The sequence below is a fragment of the Physella acuta genome, unplaced genomic scaffold (genome assembly GCF_028476545.2).
Source record: "Physella acuta isolate Inbredline_101_S28 unplaced genomic scaffold, ASM2847654v3 ptg001266l, whole genome shotgun sequence".
NCBI lineage: Eukaryota > Metazoa > Mollusca > Gastropoda > Physidae > Physella > Physella acuta.
In genome coordinates this window covers 53,037-75,224 of record NW_026732781.1, presented here as the reverse complement: position 1 = coordinate 75,224, position 22,188 = coordinate 53,037, and the positions used below count along the sequence as shown (strand labels likewise).

At 32.6% G+C, this 22,188-nt stretch overlaps 1 protein-coding gene across 1 annotated transcript; it reads left to right on the top strand.

The window, feature by feature from the left end:
* Positions 1 to 214: 214 nt before the first annotated feature.
* LOC131957790 (ER membrane protein complex subunit 1) lies at positions 215 to 21,558 on the top strand. The gene is made up of 25 exons (XM_059322574.1): positions 215 to 328; positions 10,243 to 10,373; positions 10,612 to 10,677; positions 10,893 to 10,995; positions 11,124 to 11,158; positions 11,347 to 11,434; positions 11,580 to 11,741; positions 11,987 to 12,092; positions 12,341 to 12,493; positions 12,645 to 12,716; positions 12,920 to 13,018; positions 13,154 to 13,256; positions 13,672 to 13,788; positions 13,986 to 14,041; positions 14,204 to 14,362; positions 15,642 to 15,806; positions 16,298 to 16,468; positions 16,564 to 16,667; positions 16,902 to 17,008; positions 17,274 to 17,396; positions 17,582 to 17,703; positions 17,792 to 18,002; positions 18,267 to 18,351; positions 18,687 to 18,835; positions 19,427 to 21,558. Exons 1-25 carry the CDS (start codon positions 228 to 230, stop codon positions 19,585 to 19,587), a joined length of 2,949 nt encoding a protein of 982 aa, XP_059178557.1. The 5' UTR covers positions 215 to 227; the 3' UTR covers positions 19,588 to 21,558.
* The last annotated feature ends 630 nt before the right edge of the window (positions 21,559 to 22,188 follow it).

Genomic DNA, 22,188 nt, shown 5'->3' with positions numbered 1-22,188 from the left:
AAAATTCAGTTTAAAATTAAATTTCAAAATATAAAAGCGCGACGTGACATTTTCTCAGCACTCCACATTCCCGCCTTATAATTCCTCTCAAAAGTCGTTCTCACCCCCCCCATGACTGTAACGTAGATGTAGATAGATAATAATTGTTTCGGTACATCAGCCTTCATTTTCATTTTTACTTCTTCTTGTTTTCACCAAACTAGAGATAATTAAAAATAAGAAACAACATGGCGAGAATCATTGGTGCTGTATTTTTTGCTGTGACTTTCGCATATCTGTTAGATACGTCTGTTTGTTTATTCGAGGATCAAGCAGGATTGTTTGACTGGTAGGCAGATCTACTGTAACCATGTTATTTTATATTAAACCAGATTCTTTACGTTTTGTAAAGGACTAGTCTCCCTGTCCTGGAATTTTAATTGAATCGACGCAGAACCGGCTACTACGCCAGACTACGGCCACGGCTAGCAGCTAGAAAATGCTAGAAAATTCTAGATTTAGATTAGATTTTAGATCTAGAATCTAGATCTAGATTGCTGCTAGATCTAGCTAGTCAAACGATTCGTTTTAGTAAAGCGAATTATTTGCTTAAGTAGCGGCTTTAACTTTTAACTAGGCATTCCATTAAAAAAATTAAAATTGGCTAATTAAATGTCTGAGCATTGCAAAAATATTGTGCTTGATGTAACTAGAATAACACTGAAAAAATTTTCTTTCTAGCTTCAGTAGTTTTTTTTTTATGAATTTTTTACGTAATGGGTGAATGTCCACTAGATTCTATATTTTAGCTTTTCTTACTAAATCTAGAATTTACCCAAATTTCAAATTAAACATGACTACTGAATGATAGACATCCATATTTAATCCATTAGGGACTAATTTCGAAGTTTTTAGTTCGTTTTAAACTAAATTACTTAATTTAATATTTATTGACACTCACTGCCATGGACAACACATCTCTCCATGACAACTCTTCTTACCCCTGAAGGCACTTGAAGCTAAAGAGAACCACAAATGCGGTTAGACTTTTTAAGTGGCCATGTACCCAGAGTTCCCCACTAGTGATCATCAAATAGCGGTCACGTGGTCAAAAAAATAAAAAAAATTTGGTTGTCATTTTTTGGCCACTCTTATAAAAAAAAAGGGTTGACTATATTTGATTTATTTTTTCATAGACTGATAAAACTAATAATGCTTTAGTAGGGAAATCAATTTTGTAATAGGGAAATCTATATTTAAAAAGTTCTAGTATTTTTGATGAAACCAACTTTTAAATTTAGCCTTCATTCTCCAACGCAAATTTTAAAATGCTTTTCTGGCATATATAGCCCTGCCACCTATAGCTTGTTGTTATAACGTGAAAGTCCCGCCATTTTGCGCGTGGTAAACATTTTAAAAACTAATTAGTAGAAAGTCTCTGGAATTTGGCCGAAAAATCGTCGGTAGTCAAGCGTCCGGTCCGGGCGCCATATTGTTGTTAGCAACCGGCCACGCCTCCGGGTTAGCGAGAAATACTACTATATTTCTTTGTAAGTCATGAAAATCACTGTCCCCTAACTTTGAAATAGCACTGCTCAGTTATTTTTAAAGATACAATGTTAAAACTTTGCAGGATCTTACTTCAGCATGTTAGAATAACATATATTAATTGAAATCATTAAGTCATTCACTGGGAGCAGAATAATTAGCATTCCTTTAAGGGATACATTACGGCTATTATGGGCCCTAATTTCTAAGTTGCACTGCTCAGTTGTTTTTAAAACTACAATGTTTAAACTTTGCAGGATCTTACTTCAGCATGTTTGAATTACTTATATTAATTGAAATCATTAAGTCATTCACTGGGAGCAGAATAATTAGCATTCCTTTAAGGGATACATTACGGCTATTATGGGCCCTAATTTCTAAGTTGCACTGCTCAGTTGTTTTTAAAACTACAATGTTTAAACTTTGCAGGATCTTACTTCAGCATGTTTGAATTACATATATTAATTGAAATCATTAATTCATTCACTGGGAGCAGAATAATTAGCATTCCTTTAAGGGATACATTTTGACTATTATGGGCCCTAATTTCTAAGTTGCACTGCTCAGTTGTTTTTCAAGGTACAATGTTAAAACTCTGCATGATCTTACTTCAGCATGTTTGAATTACATTTATTAATTTAATTATTAATAGACTTGCCAGTAGCAGAACAAATTGAATAAAAAGGTAGTAGGCACTAATTTTTTTTTAATAAATTAAACCGAACAATTTATCTTAGGCACACTGGCAAGCCAGGAGTTTTATTTACTGAATGGTTGTCTTTAAAAACTATTATTATTAGCAACACAACAAGTAGAATAACTTAAATAACATTTCAGGAAGCCTACACCAAATTAATAACATCGCAAGTAAAAAAACAACTCATCTCTGACTATTATCTTATTAGGATAAATGTTTTATATTAAATGATTCTCAATAAATAATTAAATTTACACAATTAAACAAAAAGCAAAGTTAATATATACATCAAAACAATAAACTTTTAAGGTAGACATAGCTTACATCAATACAATAACAGGTGAGACTTATACCAAGTTAAGCTTTGTACAACATGGACTACTACTGTCATCCTAGCTACTAAACACAAGGTCACCTGTCAGTAAATCAGTGACTAGAGATGTCATTGTCATGTCATAGTCAACACTGTCAGTTTCCAATTCATCAGGTCCCCAGTAAGTAATTGTACATTTCATTGTCTTAGTCTTCTGCTGCTTAAAATTTACCACTCTGCCAGAATACATTTTATCAACTCCTTCCTCTGTCCATAAATGCTTAAGTAGATGTCCTGTATAGGTTTCAGTCAGTTCAGACATAGGATTTTCTGAAGTAATATACATTGCAATGAGGCCCATAACTTCAGATGACGCAGATGAAAACACACTAGCATTCAGATCTTTAGCACTCAAAGCCATAGCAACCTCTTTTTCTAGAGCCTTACGGTTGGATTGTTCATGTTTCTGACCAGCTTCTAGCATTCGACGCATCATCACTGCTTCCATCATCTTCTTCCTTTGTGCTGCAAGTTCCCTTGCTCTGTACCCCTCTTTCATTGCAAAATAAACTAATCTATGTTGGGTCATTTTGTCCTGTTGCAGAAGCCATCCTACAGTATCATTTGTCCGTCCTCTCACCTTTCCGTCTACAAAACCAGCTGTCGCATTAGGGGCCCGACGCCATAAATAGTCAGTCATTCCTAATATTCTCTCAGCTGCCATGTTGTGTGAAGGAGCAGTTGAAGCTTGTGTCAACTGCTCAACTGTAGGGCTAGAAAGGTCGCCACTGGTATATCGAACAAACTGGCGGTCAAAGACCTTAACAATTTCATGTAATATTTGCTTCAAAGTTTGCTTTACTTTATCCCTGTGGGATTCAATATTGTTGATGATTGCTGTCAGCACCATGTCTGAAGCTGCATCAATGGGTTCATTAAAAACATTCACAGTGGGACATAACAACTCTTCTGGCTCAGCAGCAAACCTGTCCAAAACATTTTTAGAGCTTTGTATCACAGGGACCATGTCTAAATTCATTGAATTTGCATAGAATTTAGTCATCCATGGCCCTGTGACTGTTTTTCCGATTAACCCGAGTGCAATTAATTGAGCAACAACCCTAGGGTCATCCAGCTCTTCCTTAATGCTTTTTTTAAGGTTGGTGCCTCCTAATTCAACAAATTTCTTCAGCTCTTTCAGATATAAAATTATAATTCCAGCTGAATGGAATAAAATGTGCAACCGGTTACCGACGTACCGAAGGAAAACTCCCACTGGAATATTTTTTTCTCTAAAATAGGTCTTGAACCCGCTAGGGTCTCCACTGGATTGCTTGTATCTGAGCTTGGAAATACTCAAAATACAGTGCAATGTCTTGTTGCCTATCTCAGTATCATTTTCCAATGCTCTTCTGGCACCAGCAGCAAAACTATCTAGCGGATGAACATTGCAATTCAATTCCAGCAGGTGTGTCTGTAACAAAGTATTCAGCTGGTTTACAACACAATGATTCACAGCTGCCCTATCTGTCACAGTGGATTTTATGGTGGACATAAGAGTTTTGTACAGCTGCTCTAAATTTGGATGATTTATGTATTTACAATATATGTTTACAATATCTTTTAACTTAACACTAATATGTTCTATGTAATCTACAGCTTTACCACCAGGTAAATGTTTTACATCAACAGCAAGAGTTTTACCTGCAGCAGAAATATGGATTTCATTTACATGACTTCCATCAATGGTGGGATGCAAGTGCCTCGCCAACCTGCAGATCAGCTAAAATGCCTATTTCATAAGCCATTTGAGCCACTGTAGATTTGCGAGGCACGCAGTCAAGTTTCATTCCAGCTTCCTGCTCCAGGAAAAACTGTAATAGCTGTCCAGCAGCTAACACAGAAACATTTTTCAACAAAGATTGGTACATACAAATTCTCATAGAAGTACCATAATGCTTTCCTTCTTTGGTTACAATAGTTTGTCCCTCTTCTTGGGGTTCTTGCATGTTGATGGCATTATCATACATTAATTCTAAATCATTGACCATTGATTTTAAATTTTTGATGGTTTTGTTTTTGATCTTGACCACATTTTCTAGTGCTTCAATTTTTCTTTCTCTTCTTGATAATTTTTTCTTTAAACTGGCAACTTGATTCAGTTTCATTTTGTATTGGATGGAATCTGCAAACGGATTGCAGTTAAGTTTTTTTTTAATCTCTACTTTCTCTGCTTCCAACTGCCTATTCTTTTTCTCTTGTTTGAGGAGTCTGTCAGTGAGGCGTTTAATTTTTTTATTTAGATCTTTAATTTGAAAAACTTTATTTGATTGAAGTTCATTTTGATAGAATTTTAAACTAGTTTTCAATTTTTTATTTGATTTCAATAACTGTTCTGTAGACTTTCTTTTGTATGCACAACTTACACAGTCTTGTTTAAGTTTTAAAGGTGAGGCTTGTTTTGGGGGGATTAGTGTTGTTATTAATTCAGGTGCTAACTTAGAGACAATCCCCTTTTCTTTAGGTACAGGCTCTTGAAATGGCATTTCCATAAAATTTATAATTTTATCCCATTGTGCTTGTGGCTTAAGAGATCTAAATTTAACACATAATCTGTTGATTTTATTATAAAGTTGATGACTGTTACTTGACGCTGGTATTATATCTTCCAAAACTTGCACTGCCTTTTTAATTTGTTTTTTATTTTCATACCATACATGAATTATATGGCCTTGCTTTATGCCAGCTGCTGTCCGAAAGTCAGAATACTGATTAATCAGAATTGGTAAATCTTTGGCAGAATGCTTATCAGGGCTCCCAGAGCCTGTAGATTTACCACCTGCTGAAGTATTCATTTCCTCATCCATACTCTTGATCATATATCTAGAGGAAAAGAAATCAACATTAATACTACTGTAAAAGTAGAATTTATTGTTTTAATAGAGGCAAGTGTGTAGCATAATAAAGTAAGGGATAAGGAAATATATGCTTAAAATAATTTCTTTTCTTGAGTGGTAATTTATTATTGGTTATTAGCTTGATGTGCAAAAAAAAAAAACCACTGGCTTTCTTCAACAGCCTTTAACATATTTATACATCTTTTATTTTTAAAAGGCAATCATTCATTTGCAATAAACTCTACGATTAAGGAACAAGTGAACATTTATAAAGGCGACGCCGGCCCCCACGCCCCTATAGGCTTTCCGGTCTCGCCATATTTTTTTATTATAAAATGGCGTTATTGTGGTGAATCAAACACCCTTTTTTTCGGTCAAAATACCACTAGAAAACGTACCTCAAATTAGATGAAATCATTATTAACTTATAATATACATAATGTAATTTTTGAGAATACAAAGAGATAGCTTGATAAACTCACCTTTCTATCAAAAGTTGTCGTTGAAACACGCACAAAATTAGACCACGTTTCGCAATATTATAACTTGGAGAAGGAAGAGAGAAAAGTAATGCAGTTAGCAGTTTAAAATCACACATTATTTCATTAAATTGGTGAAAAGTTGGCCCGACTACGAAATTGAATCGATTACTTTAAAATCCCTATATTTTCTCACTATGTATTTCAATAAGGAAGATAATCGACGAAATTTTACAATAGCGAAATTCCCCGGTTGCCGTTCTTAAAGCAAGATGGCGGCGATGCCGACATCGCTACTTTTAACAGTACGAGCCACAATCAGTCATTGATCCACATTCCACACCAATGATCAACCCTAAAATAATTAGGCCCTATGTAGTATGTCCTGTTTTGATTTTAAACGTGGATTAGTTAGTAGAATCTAGCTAGCCAGAGGGGTAGGGAGGGATAAAACGCAGAATGGCGAGTAAGTATTAGATCTACATGCAAACCTGGAGGCAGGGCCTGTTGCTAACTAACAACAATTCAATATGGTGAATGGTGTCCTCACCAGATGACTATTAGGGATTTTGGTAAAAAAGCACTAATCATCATATAAAAATAAAAATTACATATTCTTGTAGAGCTCAACAAAATGAAAACAAAACAAAAAAGATTTTTTGTCTAGCTCAAATAGTTTTTTTTTTGCGAATTTTTTTGTGAGGGGTGGAATCCCCTTACTTTTGCATTGGCCAATTGTGACAAGTCATGGCATACCTGAATAAATTGAGCATAGTTATTTTAATTGCAGTTGTATTTTGTTCATATTTTCAGAGTTTAGCTAGAATGATATATAGAACTTGTAAATGTTGTTGAAATGAATAAAAATAATACAGAACTTATATTTTTGTGTTGGCTTCCTCCCATAACCCCAAAAAACTGTGTGCTGCGCAAATATGAAAATGTTTCTAAAGCCATATTTTATATAAATACAGCAAATGAAAGAACTACAAAGTTTGAAATCTAAAGTAAATGACTTGAACACTGTTATGTGCATATAATATTATAATTGCCTCATTGTTTTGGGCAGGTGAAGTAGAGTCCATCTTTAAGCCATTTTGTTATAAAACTGCTGCGCAAATATGAAAATGTTTCTAAAGCAATATTTTATATAAATACAGTGAATGTAAGAACTACATAGTTAGAAATCTAAATGACTTGAACACTGTAATGTGTATATAACTGCCTTGTTATTTTGGGCAGGTGAAGTAGAGCCCATATAAGCCATTTTGTAATAATTTAAATGAAGTTATCAGATCAATGTTTTTATGTGTGAATTGTGTATGGATTCTGATTTTCAGCATATAACTATATCTAAGGGTAAGTAGAACTTGAATACTTAAAATTACAGTTAGCACAATGCTAGTGTATAGTTAGCAACAGACAGGTAACCTAGATCTAGGTCTGACTCTTGTCAGTCTAGTCTGACAAAATTGGATTTTAGGAAAAACATTCTGCAAAACTAGAACTAGAGCTGAAAAAATTAAAGATGGGTATGTAAATATATTCTGAAATAAAAAAATTAGGAGATTTGTTTGCACATTCCATAAGAATGCTGTTGTTAGTTGATCAAACTTAAAGGCCGGAAGATCGGGATGAAAAAATATAACAATGGTGGCAACGCGACCTACATACAGTGACCACCTCTAAACGAGTATATCTAATGTCAGAGTCAAAATATCCAAAAACAAATATCATTTCCACATATATAAGATATGTCTGCTCAGTAATCTTCACTCATCTAGAATAACCTTTTAAAAAATCGTGATTCCAACGTATTTGAAACTAGCCTTCATACAGGGGGAAGACCAAGGCAGAGACAGCGTGCAATCAGATCGCTAAGCCATCAAAACAATGGGAAAACCATTCTACTTTTCATTTAACATTAGGGAATGACCTTTTAAACTTAATTAATTACCATAAATTAAAAACTTATTAGTATGCAAAACCAAATCTCGTGCGCCCGGTATCAGAAAGTAATGGGCGATTTCGGGTCATGTTTTTACCGCGATCTCGGCCGATACCGACAACCCTATGACTATCAATGATTTTTCGTCTTAGTTTCAGTGACCAACTTAGAATTACTTTAAAAATGTTTACCACAAGTAAAATGCTGGTTTTTCACGTTATAAAACAAACTATAGGAAGCAGGGTAATAGGGCCTAAAGGCCTATGCCAGAAAGCATTTTAAAATTTGCTTTGGAGAATGAAGTTTAAATTTAAAAGTTGTTTCATTAAAACTAATACAACTCTTAAAATATCAACAGAGTAGGTACAAAAATGAGCCAGAAAATGAAGCATTATAATTACTAGGCTTATCAGTCTATAAAAAAATAATCAAATATAACAAGCAGTTATAATTTATAAGATGGGCATCAAAATGACAAACTAATTGTTTTTTAAAACTACGTGACCGCTATTTGATTGATACTAGTAAGGAATGCTCATACATAACCAGTTTATAAGTCTAACCCCCCATTGCTATGTCTACAAACATAAGAGTGATATAATATGGTTGTAATGGAAAGATGTGGCGTGCCATGGCTGTAAGTGACAATGAATTTTAAAAACAAATTAATCTAGTCCAAATCGAGCTAAAACCCTCAAAATTAGTGCCTGATAAATAAAATATGGATGTCTATTATTTAGAAATAAAAAATTGAGACATTACCTACACCACAGGTAGATCTAGATGTAGTCTAGTTTGTGAGACCAATTTTTTAGTTGTATGCCTGTTCTTAAATATTTGTGAAAAAAGAAATCATGAAATAAACACGATCAGCACACAGATGTTTTATCTCATCTTGATTGATTTTGAAGTAGGCCCTACTGGCAATTTAAAAACTGTAGTTAGGTCTAGCCTATATTAAAACAATATTTTTTTCAGGGAATATTAAATAAACTGACATAATTATAAAAGGAGAAACAAATCAACACAACATCTAAAACAGTATAACAATTTTACCACCTGTAATTGTCGACTCTATCTTTCATTCAATTCATATTTTTACTCCATCTCTCTTTGAATGCAAATTTACAAAGATGTAGATCAGATTCTGCTCATATAAAAACCTTGTTGGCTAGAGTTTTAAACAGTGAACACTAAAATCCCTAAACTGTTAATTTTTTAAAACGTTTTTCTTAACTCAGCTTCGCGTTTGTTTGTTTGTTTGTTTGTTTGGATGTTTGTTGTTAAAATTGACATCGAAAATTAGCCCACTTCTGATTGCTCTAGAGACCTGAAATTTGGCATGCATGCTACTTTCGCCTAACAATTTCAGATGCAATCATAAAAACTAGCAATTAGTGACAGTAATTATCTTAATTTAATTACGCCCCAAGGACCATAAAATTGAGGACATGATTTCTAAAGATACCGACAAGACTTGAGGCCTATTGACACAGTTACTTCGGCCCCAATCGATGTGAGCGCGCTGGCCGTGATCGTATAGTGGTTAGTACTTCGCGTTGTGGCCGCGACAACCCAGGTTCGAATCCTGGTCGCTCAAGATTTTTAGTCCGTGTATTTATAAACACTTTTTTAAAAACCACGTTTTTCATGTGTAGCAACGGACTAAAAAGGAGAAAATAAAATACTTAAAAAAAACTTTTTAAAAAACCACGTTTTTTATGTGTAGCAACGGACTAAAAAGGAGAACGGACACGGTAACACATTGTTAACGATGACACGGTTGGTACGCTGGGCATGCTAAATACACATAAACACGTTTTTCCTTAACTCAGCTTCGCGTTTATTTGTTTGTTTATGGGAGATTTGATCACGTGATTCGTGAGTAGATCTCCACGCCAGCAACGTAAATTACACCCTTTCTCTGTTTAAAGCGTATCGGTCGCTCAAGATTTTTTTAGTCCGTGTATTTAAAAACACTTAGTCAAGTCATACTTAATCAAGTGATTAGATAAAGTAGAAAATAAACTATATAAAAAACTTTTTAAAAACCACGTTTTTCATGTGTAGAACCGGACTAAAAAGGAGAAAATAAAATACTTAAAAAAAACTTTTTAAAAAACCACGTTTTTCTTGTGGACTAAAAAGTAGAAAATAACTATTTACATACATTTGATGACAAAAAACGTGGGTCGGGCAGATGGGTCGGGAAATTTGATGGTGAACGTACCCACGTTTTTTGTCATCAAATGTATGTAAATAGTTATTTTCTACTTTTTAGTCCACAAGAAAAACATGGTTTTTTAAAAAGTTTTTTTTAAGTATTTTATTACTAATGTTTTGTTTACACTTTGTAATACATATTAATTATTTCTCTGCAGGAAACAAGACTATGTTGGAAAAATCAAGGAATTTTATTGGGACCAGTCACAATCAGGAAATGGAAAAAAAATTTTAATAGCCTCTGAAAAAAATGTTATAGCTTCCTTAAATGCACATGATGGAAGCATAGGTAATTATTTTGGTAGATTCTAGTATGATAGTTATTACTTATTATAATACTAGAACATGAAAAAAATATCTTAATGCACATTGATGGAAGCATATTTATTAGATTTGTTTTGAAAACTAATCACTAATCAGTACCACAGTACCAAACATACAGTACAATTACCATATTTTTAATTGAAATTACTTTATTCTTTTGATATTAGATTATTTACAAATGTGAGCACTTTGTTTCGTTTCAGTTTGGAGAAGAATATTTGAACCAACAGTGCGTGGTAGAATTGATGCATTTCTACATCATGATAACTGTAAGTGATTATGTAATAACCTTAAATAATTAAACAATTGAGGGGAGAATGCATGATTGCTAACTCAAAACTTGAGAGGTTGGAACACTTAAGTTTGTTGGTGGAAACCCCCTTCAGTGTTGCAATTAAAAACAAAAATGAAAATGATATACAATAATTTTGTATTTTTTTTTTTATTCTTGAAAGAAATAAAAACTTGACTGTGTAAATTTCAGATCTGGTGAGCATCCATGCAGGTGGGCAGTTTGTCAGGAAATGGGATGTGTTGTCAGGGTCCTTGTTGTGGGAGAAAAGCTTGTCTGATGATGTCAACAGCAGGTTAATTTACATTGTGTTTATAAGCTTTTCTATGTATTTTCTGTATTTCCTTCATCTGTTTTAAAGTCTTTTTGGCTCATTGAAGGAAGGCTATTTTTTGGAATAATATTAGCAATTGCTATTTTCAGGGCCTCTGGTTTTTTTACTGTAAAGAAGCAAAAAGGTAAAATATTTATAATACTTGTATTTTTTCATTTATTATTTTTTATCTTTATTATTATTTTATCTTTACATCTGTTTGTACAAATGATTGTTGAATTTAATATGTTGTATCATATCTGAAAATGTTTTAAAAAATCGAAATTATATATATATATATATATATATATTTTTGTTTTTTTTGTTTATTAGATCTGTTGATTGTTGCAACATCTGGTGTTATTTATTGTTTAAAATTGTCTGATGGCTCAGAAGAATGGAAAGCTGATTTGCCCAACAGGTGAGTAAACATTATTCCTAAATAAACACATTTTTTAATGGCCGTGTCATACTCTTTAAATAGCAGTGTTTAAGTTTGTTACAATTATTAGGTTTGTTACCATTATTAGTTAACTGCAACTTACTTAAAAAAATGTGTTCCCCAGTGATACAGTGAGCCGCTGGTATGTCAAGGAGCGTGCTGATGATTACATTGCTGTTGGGATCTCACCAGGGCAGAAGGTTACAGTAACCTCCATCGCATTGGATGGGGCTGTCAGCAAATCAACAAAGAATGTGCCAGCAGCCTGGATTAGTATTGACTCAAGGTTAGCTCATCATTTTTTTGTATTAGCAAGAAGTTCTCTTTCATATGTCCTTATATCCCATATTTCACTATCGCTGAAGCTATAGTCTCGCTAAATATTGTTAAATTTCAACAAGATGAATTATTCCGCCCATTTCTTTACATATTTTAAAAATGTATTTAAAAACTTTAACTAAAATTTTGTTACCATAAAATATAATTTTTATTTTCTTTATTCAATAAATATTTTACATTTTTTAAAAACAGCTGTGTAATAATGGAGGAGGCCACACACTTTGCATGCTATTCACCACAACTGTCTGTTTTACAGCTGCTAACTCTGGAAAATGCCAATGTTTTTAAGTCTTCTGAAGTAAGTAATATTTGAGGACTACCAACTTACAGTTTAATTTCTGATCAAACAAATGTAGATATAGTTAAGACAGGCAGCAAAAGCTCTACATCAGCACTCCTTTGCCCTGCTGTCAAACCTAGGGATGGACTTGTAATCACTATTAAAGAAACATTGTGTTAATTGTACAATTACTCTCACAATGCCTTCTTCCAATTTTTCATTACTCTATATTAAACTGGCCCCATCTATTTTTTCTTCTGTTGCAGTTGTTAGATATAAAAACAACTCCAGAGTCACGTATAGAATCACAAGTTCTTGGATTAAGCTCGACTATTTTGTTCAGATCCACTCCTGATCGCTTAGTGTTTTTGAAACTCAACTCTCAGGGCTCTTTTTCTGTGCACAAAGCTCTTGAAAAGGTGATTTGCAAAAATAGTTTTGAAATACTCATAATTAAGCCTTGGTATTAATTTTTTTAAAATGTATACATCGTTCATATTTAATAAATAGTTATGAATTGGGCAGATTTCTTTTATAAAAATAAAATCATAATTATTTAAAAAACTACAGACTTACAGTGCAGAGGTTGTATCACATGCTGACAAAAGTATATTGCTGACTCTTTCTCAGTCAGATTCAGAGGTAAATAATCTAAATCTATTGTTTCTATGTTATATGGTGTATTTTTAAACAGAATTAGTGTTGGTTAGTTTTATATATTTTTTAATTTTATTGTTCTGTTAAATGTAGGCAAATATTAAAACTTTACATTGCTCATGTTTGTTTATTGAGGTTTTATATAAATTTTTGCTAAAGGGAGCAGTCTAATTAATTTTATTCCCCAGTCTTTGAAACTAAGTGCTTTTGATCAGTCATCTGATACAGAGATCACAGACTTGTCTCAAAAAATTCCATTTGCCCACTACCACGGTCATCCTACAAAGGTTGGACACCTGTTATTTAGACTTTCATTGATTTGAGTATTAAGTTCACAATTATTTTTTCCTTTCTTTGCGCCATGTATTGTTTCATAATGCATTGAGGTTTAGTTATTCAATTTCTTTTTGCACTTCTTGCAGATGTATCCATTTTTGTTCTCAAAGAAGAAGGATAATAGTCAGCGTCCAGGCTGCAAGTTGATATTTTTGGCACAAGATTATTCCATCCATTTTGCTCAGAAAAGTAAGTAGAAGGATAATTTGTTACTAGTTACCTTTAATTAAAGTTGTTATGAATTATTTTTCATCCTGAAGTTCATGTTTCCAGTTCCTGGTTTAAAGAGAGGACAGTGTTCCATTAAGATTCTTGACAGTTTTATTTTCATTTTGAGTTATAGCTGCATAACCTTAACAGTCAGACATTTCTAAAATTGAAACAGCTTTTTTTAATTTAAAAATATTTACTAACACTTTCTATTGATTATTGATTAAAATCATCAAAAATCATTTTTTATATATTAAAATTGTCAATTTTATATCATATTTAATTTCAATTTGATTTAGTAATCATTTAAATTAAAGTACACTTCTTTTTTTATATTATTCAATAACTGCTTCACCTTTCTGTATTTAAAATTTCTGAAAATTTTGTTTTAAAGGTAAATCACATTGGAGGAGGGAAGAAGCTCTTGCTTACATACTTGGTGTACAAATGGTTGATCTGCCTGTGTCTGAGAATCAGGCTAAATTTGAGGATGAATTTGGGACCAAAGAAGGTATGAGAATCTTCCACATACAATATTATACTTAACCCCTTATTGTCTAGGCATTAAAAACATTTCTATTTCCTGCTTGTCCAACAAATGTGACCTTTATTTTAACAATAATACTTTGAAAAAAAAACAATTTTAAAATATCTACATATATTAAAAATATGAGCAGATTAAACCATTTATATACATTTTTTTTTCAGAAGACATAGTTGCAATGTTTTTTAAGAGACTAAAGGCTCAATTTTCACAGCTGAAAGTAAGTAGACATTTTTCTCTCATAATTAGGCTACAAATTAAAATGACCCACATCACCTCACTATCAAATGATCCAAAACCTCCCCTTAAACCTATTAAACTCAACACTAAAGAACAAATAAAAGGAATAAAGAATAATCATCTAGTCTTTTCATTTGTATAGAATGTTGCCCATACTCTGATGGAGCGTGCCTTAGGACATCACCACCACCATGCCAAAGCCATTGAATCCATTGAAGAAGAGGAGCCTGAAGAGGAAGATTTGATTAGGGATGATTTCAATCTTCATAAAATTATCGTTGTGGCTACAGCAGCTGGAAAAGTCAGTTTTTCATTTTTAATTCTACTTTCAAAGAATTATAATCGTTAACATAATTTTAAAATGTTTTAATTCAGGTAGTTAGCTTAACAAAACTGTAAAGATTGGTCTGTTTTTGTTGGTCCCCAATTGGAAGCTGCATAACGGGAAAACTGTACAAATAGAAAAATGCCATAATAATTATACTGAAATAAATACAAATTATACTGAAACAATTACCAGGGTTCCCACGCAGCCGGGAAACCGGGGAAAAACCGGGAATTCCGAGGTTTAATTTCCCGGCCTTGAAAACAGGGAATTTTGATGAATAGCCGGGAAATATCTTTAAAAACCGGGAAATATTGCTTCCCATGTTTTTTTTCTTTTGGGTGTCGCGACATTTGAACCGGGTTTTGGCCTATCCAATCGCTAGTCTCGCAGTGACTCGTGAACTAGTTAGGACGTACAAAACTAGTCTCACCGGTTCTCGTGGTGCCTCTTTACCGTTGATCTGTTTTCCGCCCATCACACATGCGTACATGGTGCATCTACAGCTATGCTAGCTTAGGGTTACCCATCATTGGCGTGACGTAATTTTTTTCAGTTTTTTTTTTAGGATTAGTTTAAAATTTAGTTTAGACAACACGTGATTTTTTTTTAACTTGCCGTAAACTCGCCGTAAAGTCTAGATATGGACCTAAATAAACTGTATTAAAAGGACTAGGATCGCGCGCGAGTACAGTTCTGTTAAATATTATTTTAATGATAGCTGTTCTAGCAGACTATTTAACCAGTGATACTGAATTTGGGAGAAACACAGATTTAAAAAAAAAAAACGAAATTTGCAAAAGCCAGCCTTTCTCGCATTCATGAGAAAAAAAAATTAAAGGCTAGTGACGTCACCAACAATGTGAAATGCGTAGATGGGTCAACTACAATTATTTCATGGGAGGGGAGATAAAAAAAATACTTGTAACTGGGGTAATAAGGGCTTTCTTGAACTCACTGTGACCCCAAGTAGGCCCACGCGTTCATACCGCAAGGTGGTTGAGAAAGTAATTATTACTTTTTTCCATGTTTTGTGGAAGTATGTTTTATTAGGCTACAATGTACTTGTGGTCATGCTTTGTTAATTTCAATAAATGCTTGATTCAAGAAATCAAAAATGCCCTTGCACAATTTTTTTTTTGCACAATTTTCCCGTTGCGCATCTTTCTGGTCACAAATTTTTGTTAGAAGCTGTAGGCCTATTACATATATATCTTGTTATATTTTAATCTTGAGTAAAATATTATATTTTTAGATATACGGCATCAGGAGTCATACTGGTAAAATAGCCTGGCAACAGTTAGTGCCCAATCTAACACCCTTCAGCCGCTTTGGAAATGAGAAGCTGATTGTGGTGGTACAGAGGTCAACTGCTCATTTCCCTCATGAGCCACAGTGTACTGTGTTGGGTGTCAACCAAGTGAGTTGAAATCTTGTAGTTCTTTTATTTATGGTAGTTAAGTAATATTTTTCTTATTTGGTTATCAGCTACTGATGGCTGTACACACATGTAAGGGAAGTTTTATATTACCTAGTAATCTTATGCTTTAACGGTTACAACCGTTTGTAATATCTTAATTTTACACTTACAATATTCTTTGGGTGTCTACCAAAGTGTTTATTTTTTGTTTTACTAGTATCACCACTATAATAAACCTGGTTCTTACTGTTCATGTATCAATACTGGTAGAAAAATAATTTGTTACAATATTGTCCCATTTTTAAAAAAAAATTAAATTTCTTTTTTTTGCTTTCAAACAATTTTTTTTGGTCACCTGTAACATACATAGTGAAAGAAAAAGACTCATTGCTGAAATGATTTTGTGTATATTTACAGCAAAATGTTTACTGTTAAATCCTCTAATTGAGAGAATTTGTGTAAAATCTTGAATTTTGTTAAATTTCTGTCAGATAACTGGCAATGGACTTCTGGTTTCTTTTAACCCTGTGACTGGGTCTCTAATTACTGGCCATCAAAAGGGAGGTCAGGACACTGGCTATAAAGTCCTGCAGGCAGAGATGATCTCTGACATGGATGATGAGTTTCTCAAAGGAATTTTTCTCATTGATGACACACTCAAGGTTACTAAGTTATTTTTATATTAACTAATTCATTTAGGGATTAAAAAAACATAGATTGTTCAAATAAACTGATTTATCATGTGTTGTGTTTTTAGGCCCATGTATATCCTACAACAAGTGAGTCTGCTATCAGGAAATCATCCATGCAATACTTTTTCCATCTTGTCAATCCTGAAACTGGAATAATGACAGGTTACAGGTATGAATTCTATTATAAGGTATTTCATCACTATTGATCACGTGTGTAGTTTTTAACTAAAATTTTTTGAATAATTTGTCTGACTAGTGATTGTTTTGTGTGTGGTTAGAATATAGCCTATTGTGTCCTATTGTTAGGCATTCCATCACAAATGATCATGCATTTAGTTTTTAACTAAAAAATGAACTGTTTGAACAATGAGTCTGACTAGTGATTTGTTTTTCTTGTGCTTAGAATATTGTCAGAACAGCCAGATCACCTGGACATTGAAGAGATTTGGAATCTCGATCTACAAAAGTCTCAACAGACAATCACGGGTGTATTTGGTAAAAGGGCCATAGGTAGGATTAAGTTTTTGTTATGATGTTGTTACACTTTTAAAAATCGTTTATTTTTACTTTGTTGTCTTGGTTTGGTTTTAGTACATTGATATCTTCGAGTATTATGCATTTTAGTATAGTTCAGTTGTTTAAAACTAATTTTAGCAGTTATATTATTTCCAATATATTGTATTTAACCTGCTTCATATGTTTTAAAAATAGTTTTTGATATTGAATATTAATTATAAATTTGTTAATTAACTTTTTAAATAATGTTCATTTTCAGAGCATGTCCACTCTCAGGGGCGTGTGTTGGGTGATCGCAGTGTCCTGTACAAATACTTGAACCCTAATATTGTGGCCCTGGTGGCAGAGGGTGAAGAACAACAGCAGTCATCTGTCAGTAAAGGTGAGCATGATACAGCCTTAATGATCATGAATTACAACAAGTTTATCATAAAAATTACAATTTTTTTCCATTTTCACCTTCTACTATAAGACTTACTAGTTTTTGCCTAAAAAACTAATTGTGATTCTTGTTGAATAATGTACCACCAAATATATAAATTACAATTTAAAAATGTGCTTTTACAGGCCCAACACCATTTTTTTCTGTTTACCTTATTGACGGGGTCACTGGTCATATTGTTTATCATCAAACTCATAAAAGATCTAGAGGGCCTATCAAGATCATTCATTCAGAGAACTGGATTGTGGTTTGTACCTCTTGCTAGTAGCCTGTAGTTATTTAGTAACATGTGTTTGGTATTAAAATTAACTTGCTTGCATTTTCTCTTATTTCAGTATTCATATTATAATGAGAAGCATCGTCGAAGTGAAATTGGTGTTTTAGAACTTTATGAAGGAAAAGAACAAAGCAACTCCACTGCATTTTCATCTTTTTCACCGCCACCCCCTCCCCTTGTTTTACGCCAGTCCTACATTTTCCCTGCCCCCATCTACGCCATGGAAGCCACAGTAACAGAGAAGGGAATAGCTAGCAAGAACATTATGAGTAAGGCTGAAGCCAAGCATTTTGTTTTCACTATGTTGTTGTATAATTTAAAAGCTTATTAAGATACTGTTAATAATTTAAGTTCTATTTACTCAAAACCATTATCCAAAACTGGATATCTTTGAGAGTTTAATATTATTAAGTTAAATTTTTATAGCTGCACATTTTTACAACAGTTCTTTGATAATGTGTACACTTTCAAAATTTTAATTTTGTTTTGTTATTTAGATACCTAACCAGCAGATTTTTTTTATTACTTTACAGTGTCTTTAAAATCAGGAGGAATCTTATCCTTACCTAAAGCATTCCTGGACCCTAGAAGGCCTGTGATACCAACTCAAGACACTATGTAAGTTTCACTGTCTGTTAGTCATTAAACACTACCTTGTTTACAAGAGGCATAAACTACATTATTTTACATTGAGATTTTCAGCATACATCTGTAAGCTATGTGGTAAAATTTGTATTTTAATTAAATTTCTTGAGTATAGTTTTAATGTAATAGAACCCACATCAGTGCCCAAAAAGCTAAATAAAAAGTTCTTTTTCTTTATGAAATTAAACCTGTCACAAGTTGTTACATGTTACTACAATCAGTTAAAAAAAAATTTTGTTTGTTTAATGTTTATGAACCAGTCATTAGTTGTTAAACTATTACTCCAACTGAGCTTGCAACACTTTCAGGGAAGAGGGAACCATTCCATATGTACCAGAGATACCTCTAGCCACTGAAGCACTGGTCAACTACAACCGGAGTGTGCTCAATGTGAATGGTGTGTTCACATCTCCTGCAGGTCTTGAATCTACTTCACTTGTTTTTGTCTATGGGATAGGTGAGTGAGCCACATATATTGTCTTACATATTGATTTATTTTTTTAATTGAAAGCTCTGGAGCAACCTTTTTAACAAGCACATTTTTTGGGTGCTTTTAATAGCAGTCAAGGCAGCTTATAATCAAGGGTTATGGCTTTGGTTAAGGTAGTGATACTAAAAATCAATAATAGTTTTGATATGCAATAAATGTGTGTAAAAACTCTTTTTTTAATTGACGTAGAAGTTTTTGCTTCTACAACTCTATAGATATTTCCTTACTGAGAACATGAGCACACCATGTTATGCGTAATGATAATGAGACAAAATACTATTAGTTTGTCATGGTTGTATGTCCATTAAAATTACTTCAGTATCATTTAAATCACTGTTGTAAACCAACTTTTTTATAGTTGCAAAATTAGCACTGCATGTTTATTTTTAGTAATTAATAGTCACAATTTTTAAATGTAATAAAGTAGAACATTTACCTCAAGGTTTTGTTCTTTGATAGACACTTAGTTGAGTCACATCAGTGTAGAGTTGTACATTATGTAGGGCAAAATTATGGCTGAAAAAAATTTGACCTGAGATATTCACTTAATTTCTTCAGATATCTTCTACACCCGTGTCATGCCATCCAGAATGTTTGATGTTCTAAAGGAAGACTTTGATTATCTTTTCATTGGTGGTGTCTTGGGGTTGATGATTTTATTCTCATTTATAACACAGAAGTTGGCAGCGAGGAAAGCTTTGAATCGAGCTTGGAAGTAACTTAGTGAACTGTTTATCTGAATCTGACTTACACTGTCATGTTTTGTCTGAAATTTATTTAAAAGCAGAATCTACGAAACATGTTTACTTTTTGTACACAGTGTTATTTTAGGTACATCTAACACAACTGACATTGTGATTACTAGCCTAGTATTATTATTGAATTTTACTGTTGCGAAGCTACTAGTAGACCATGTGAAATGAATAATCAAATATTTTAAAAGTTCTGTTTTGATCTTGGTTTGTGCACTTGGGAAAAAATAATAAACTGTAAAATTTTAATATTTTGATGTTAATGTATTGAAACCTGTTATTATTTTGCTGTTTATTTTTAATGAAAACTTTTTTTTTTAGAAAAAAATAATCAGAATGGCTGTTTCACATATAAGCATGAATGGCTGTTGGGATGTTTTAAACTGAATATTCATTGAAGTAATATGTGGATGGTGTGTTTTGGAGCCTGTCATTTGGAAGATGTCTGGTGCACATTAGTTATTGACATAGATTGGTGGTGAATGAATAACTCAGGTTTTATAAGTCTCTGGCATTAAATCCTGTTCTACAGGGTTGTTTAGTTGCTAGCATCTCAATTGTCCCATGTATTTTTGTGATACAAACCCTGCAACAGGGTTTCATTTATCATGCGTAGATGTTTTTTTTTCCATTGCACCCTGGCTTGTTTGCCCAGGTTTCTGACATTGCTCACTCAGTGTCTGGTTTAATTTATCACTTCATGTTCATCCATTATTTATGTTAAATATTTCCTATCAGATATTGTATTTATATCAAGTTGTTATATTTGATTTGCCCTTTGGGATTATACACCAGAATTAAAATGTGTACTTGTGTAGTTTTAGGTTAAATCTAAATGTGTTGTTTTGCCTTTGATCAACATCGTTTAAAATTTTTAAATACTGTATTTTGAACAAATGAAACATTGCTGTATGAACAGATTGATGAAGGTAAATTATGTTACAGCTTGTAGAAGTAAATGACATGGAAGATTGCTGCAAGGTTTCTACATAAAGAAAACATTAGCCTCTTCCCAAACATTTCTTAAGTTTATAATCAGTCCTCTGAGATCTCAGATATTGTATAGTCTTACTGAACTAACTTAAGTCCAGATTCCCTAGAGTCTGATTTGTGATTTTGCCTTTCAAATTTATTTTTTTTTCTGCATATGGCCAGCAAATTTCCTCTCCCTTTATATATCAGGTTACTTGAACATTTAATAAAATTCCGAATTTTTACATTTTAAATATTTAAAAAAAACTTTGCATGTTTAAATGGGTTTGGTTTAAAACTTTATTTGCAGTTGCTTCTTTGTAAATGGTGTTTGTAATGTGAGTTTTGTTAGAAATTCAACTGCTGTATGCTTGAAAAAGTGGCTGTTGATGTATTAGTTGCATGACCATAGTTTATGTACCCTGACATAAAATTTAGTTATCATCTTGAAACAATTTTGATTACTCATTTTAGCTATTGTGTAATCTCTGGTGTGTGTATATAATATTGATAGTAAAACAACCTTCTAACACTGCAGATATAGAATACTTGATTTTATGTGATGATTCATATATTATGGGTATGGGAAGTTGAAATATTAGTATCAAGAGATTGCATGACCTTCTTACAAAAGTTCAAGTATGCGAGTTTCTGATTCATAAAATTAAATTTACTTTTAAAATTGTGGAATCTTTTTTTTTTTTTTTAAATAACTGAATGTCTAAGGAATATAACACTGCCACTATAAGGTTGAAACCTTACCTAGCATTTATATACATACAAGCATTCCCATTTGTTTCCGTATGATGTTAAGTTTTAGTGTTGTGAGCCTGTTCTTAAAACTTGTATAAATAGCAATCATGTGTTTGGATAATTTTTGTTGTTACCCTTTTGGAAAGTTTGGTAATAAGATGCACTAAGTGTTTTTATATTGAATAGTTTGAAATTAAATACAGCCTTGAGAATTGTCAGAAGTTGTTTAACTCTTGTTGAAAATATTGTGTCTTCTTACGATGATTCACACTGATACCTGTGAAGTCATGCAGAATAATTCTATCTTAGTGTTTCACTTTATAAAGTTGTTAAACTTATTGCCTTTATGGTCAGCATATTTTTCAATAAGTTTATTTTTAGGATTTAAAAAAACTATTGGCTATATCCAAAATATTGATATGCCACATCAATTTAGATGATATACCAACTGGCATATTTAGCATAATTAATAATTTTAAAATAATTTTAAAACAAAATGCTTTTTAAAAAATCATTATCTGAGAAATAAATAAGAGCATTACATATTTAAAAATACAGATTTTTATGTTTTTATTTCAAATCAAACTGAACTGTCCACCCAGTCAGGTAAATAGACAACTTGTAAAAGTAGAAAAAAAGCACATGAAAAAAACATAACACAATATTAATGGAATAAATATGCCAGGATGAATAATAATAAAAATACACCTCCATATATCAAATATACTATTAGCTTTAAAAGAATGGGAGCTAGAAAAATGCACTAAGACACATAGGTGGGCAAGATATACATTTTAAAAATAAGACCAGCTATAATAACCTTTGTAGTTTTAGTGTGAAATA

What these genes read in the sequence shown, in the direction of transcription:
- LOC131957790 (XM_059322574.1), top strand. Translation starts at nt 228, where the DNA reads ATGGCGAGAATCATTGGTGCTGTATTTTTTGCTGTGACTTTCGCATAT. An exon ending in TCATTGATGACACACTCAAG is followed by an intron (nt 16,469 to 16,563) that starts GTTACTAAGTTA and finishes TTGTGTTTTTAG; the next exon opens with GCCCATGTATATCCTACAAC. An exon ending in ATTCAGAGAACTGGATTGTG is followed by an intron (nt 17,704 to 17,791) that starts GTTTGTACCTCT and finishes CTCTTATTTCAG; the next exon opens with TATTCATATTATAATGAGAA.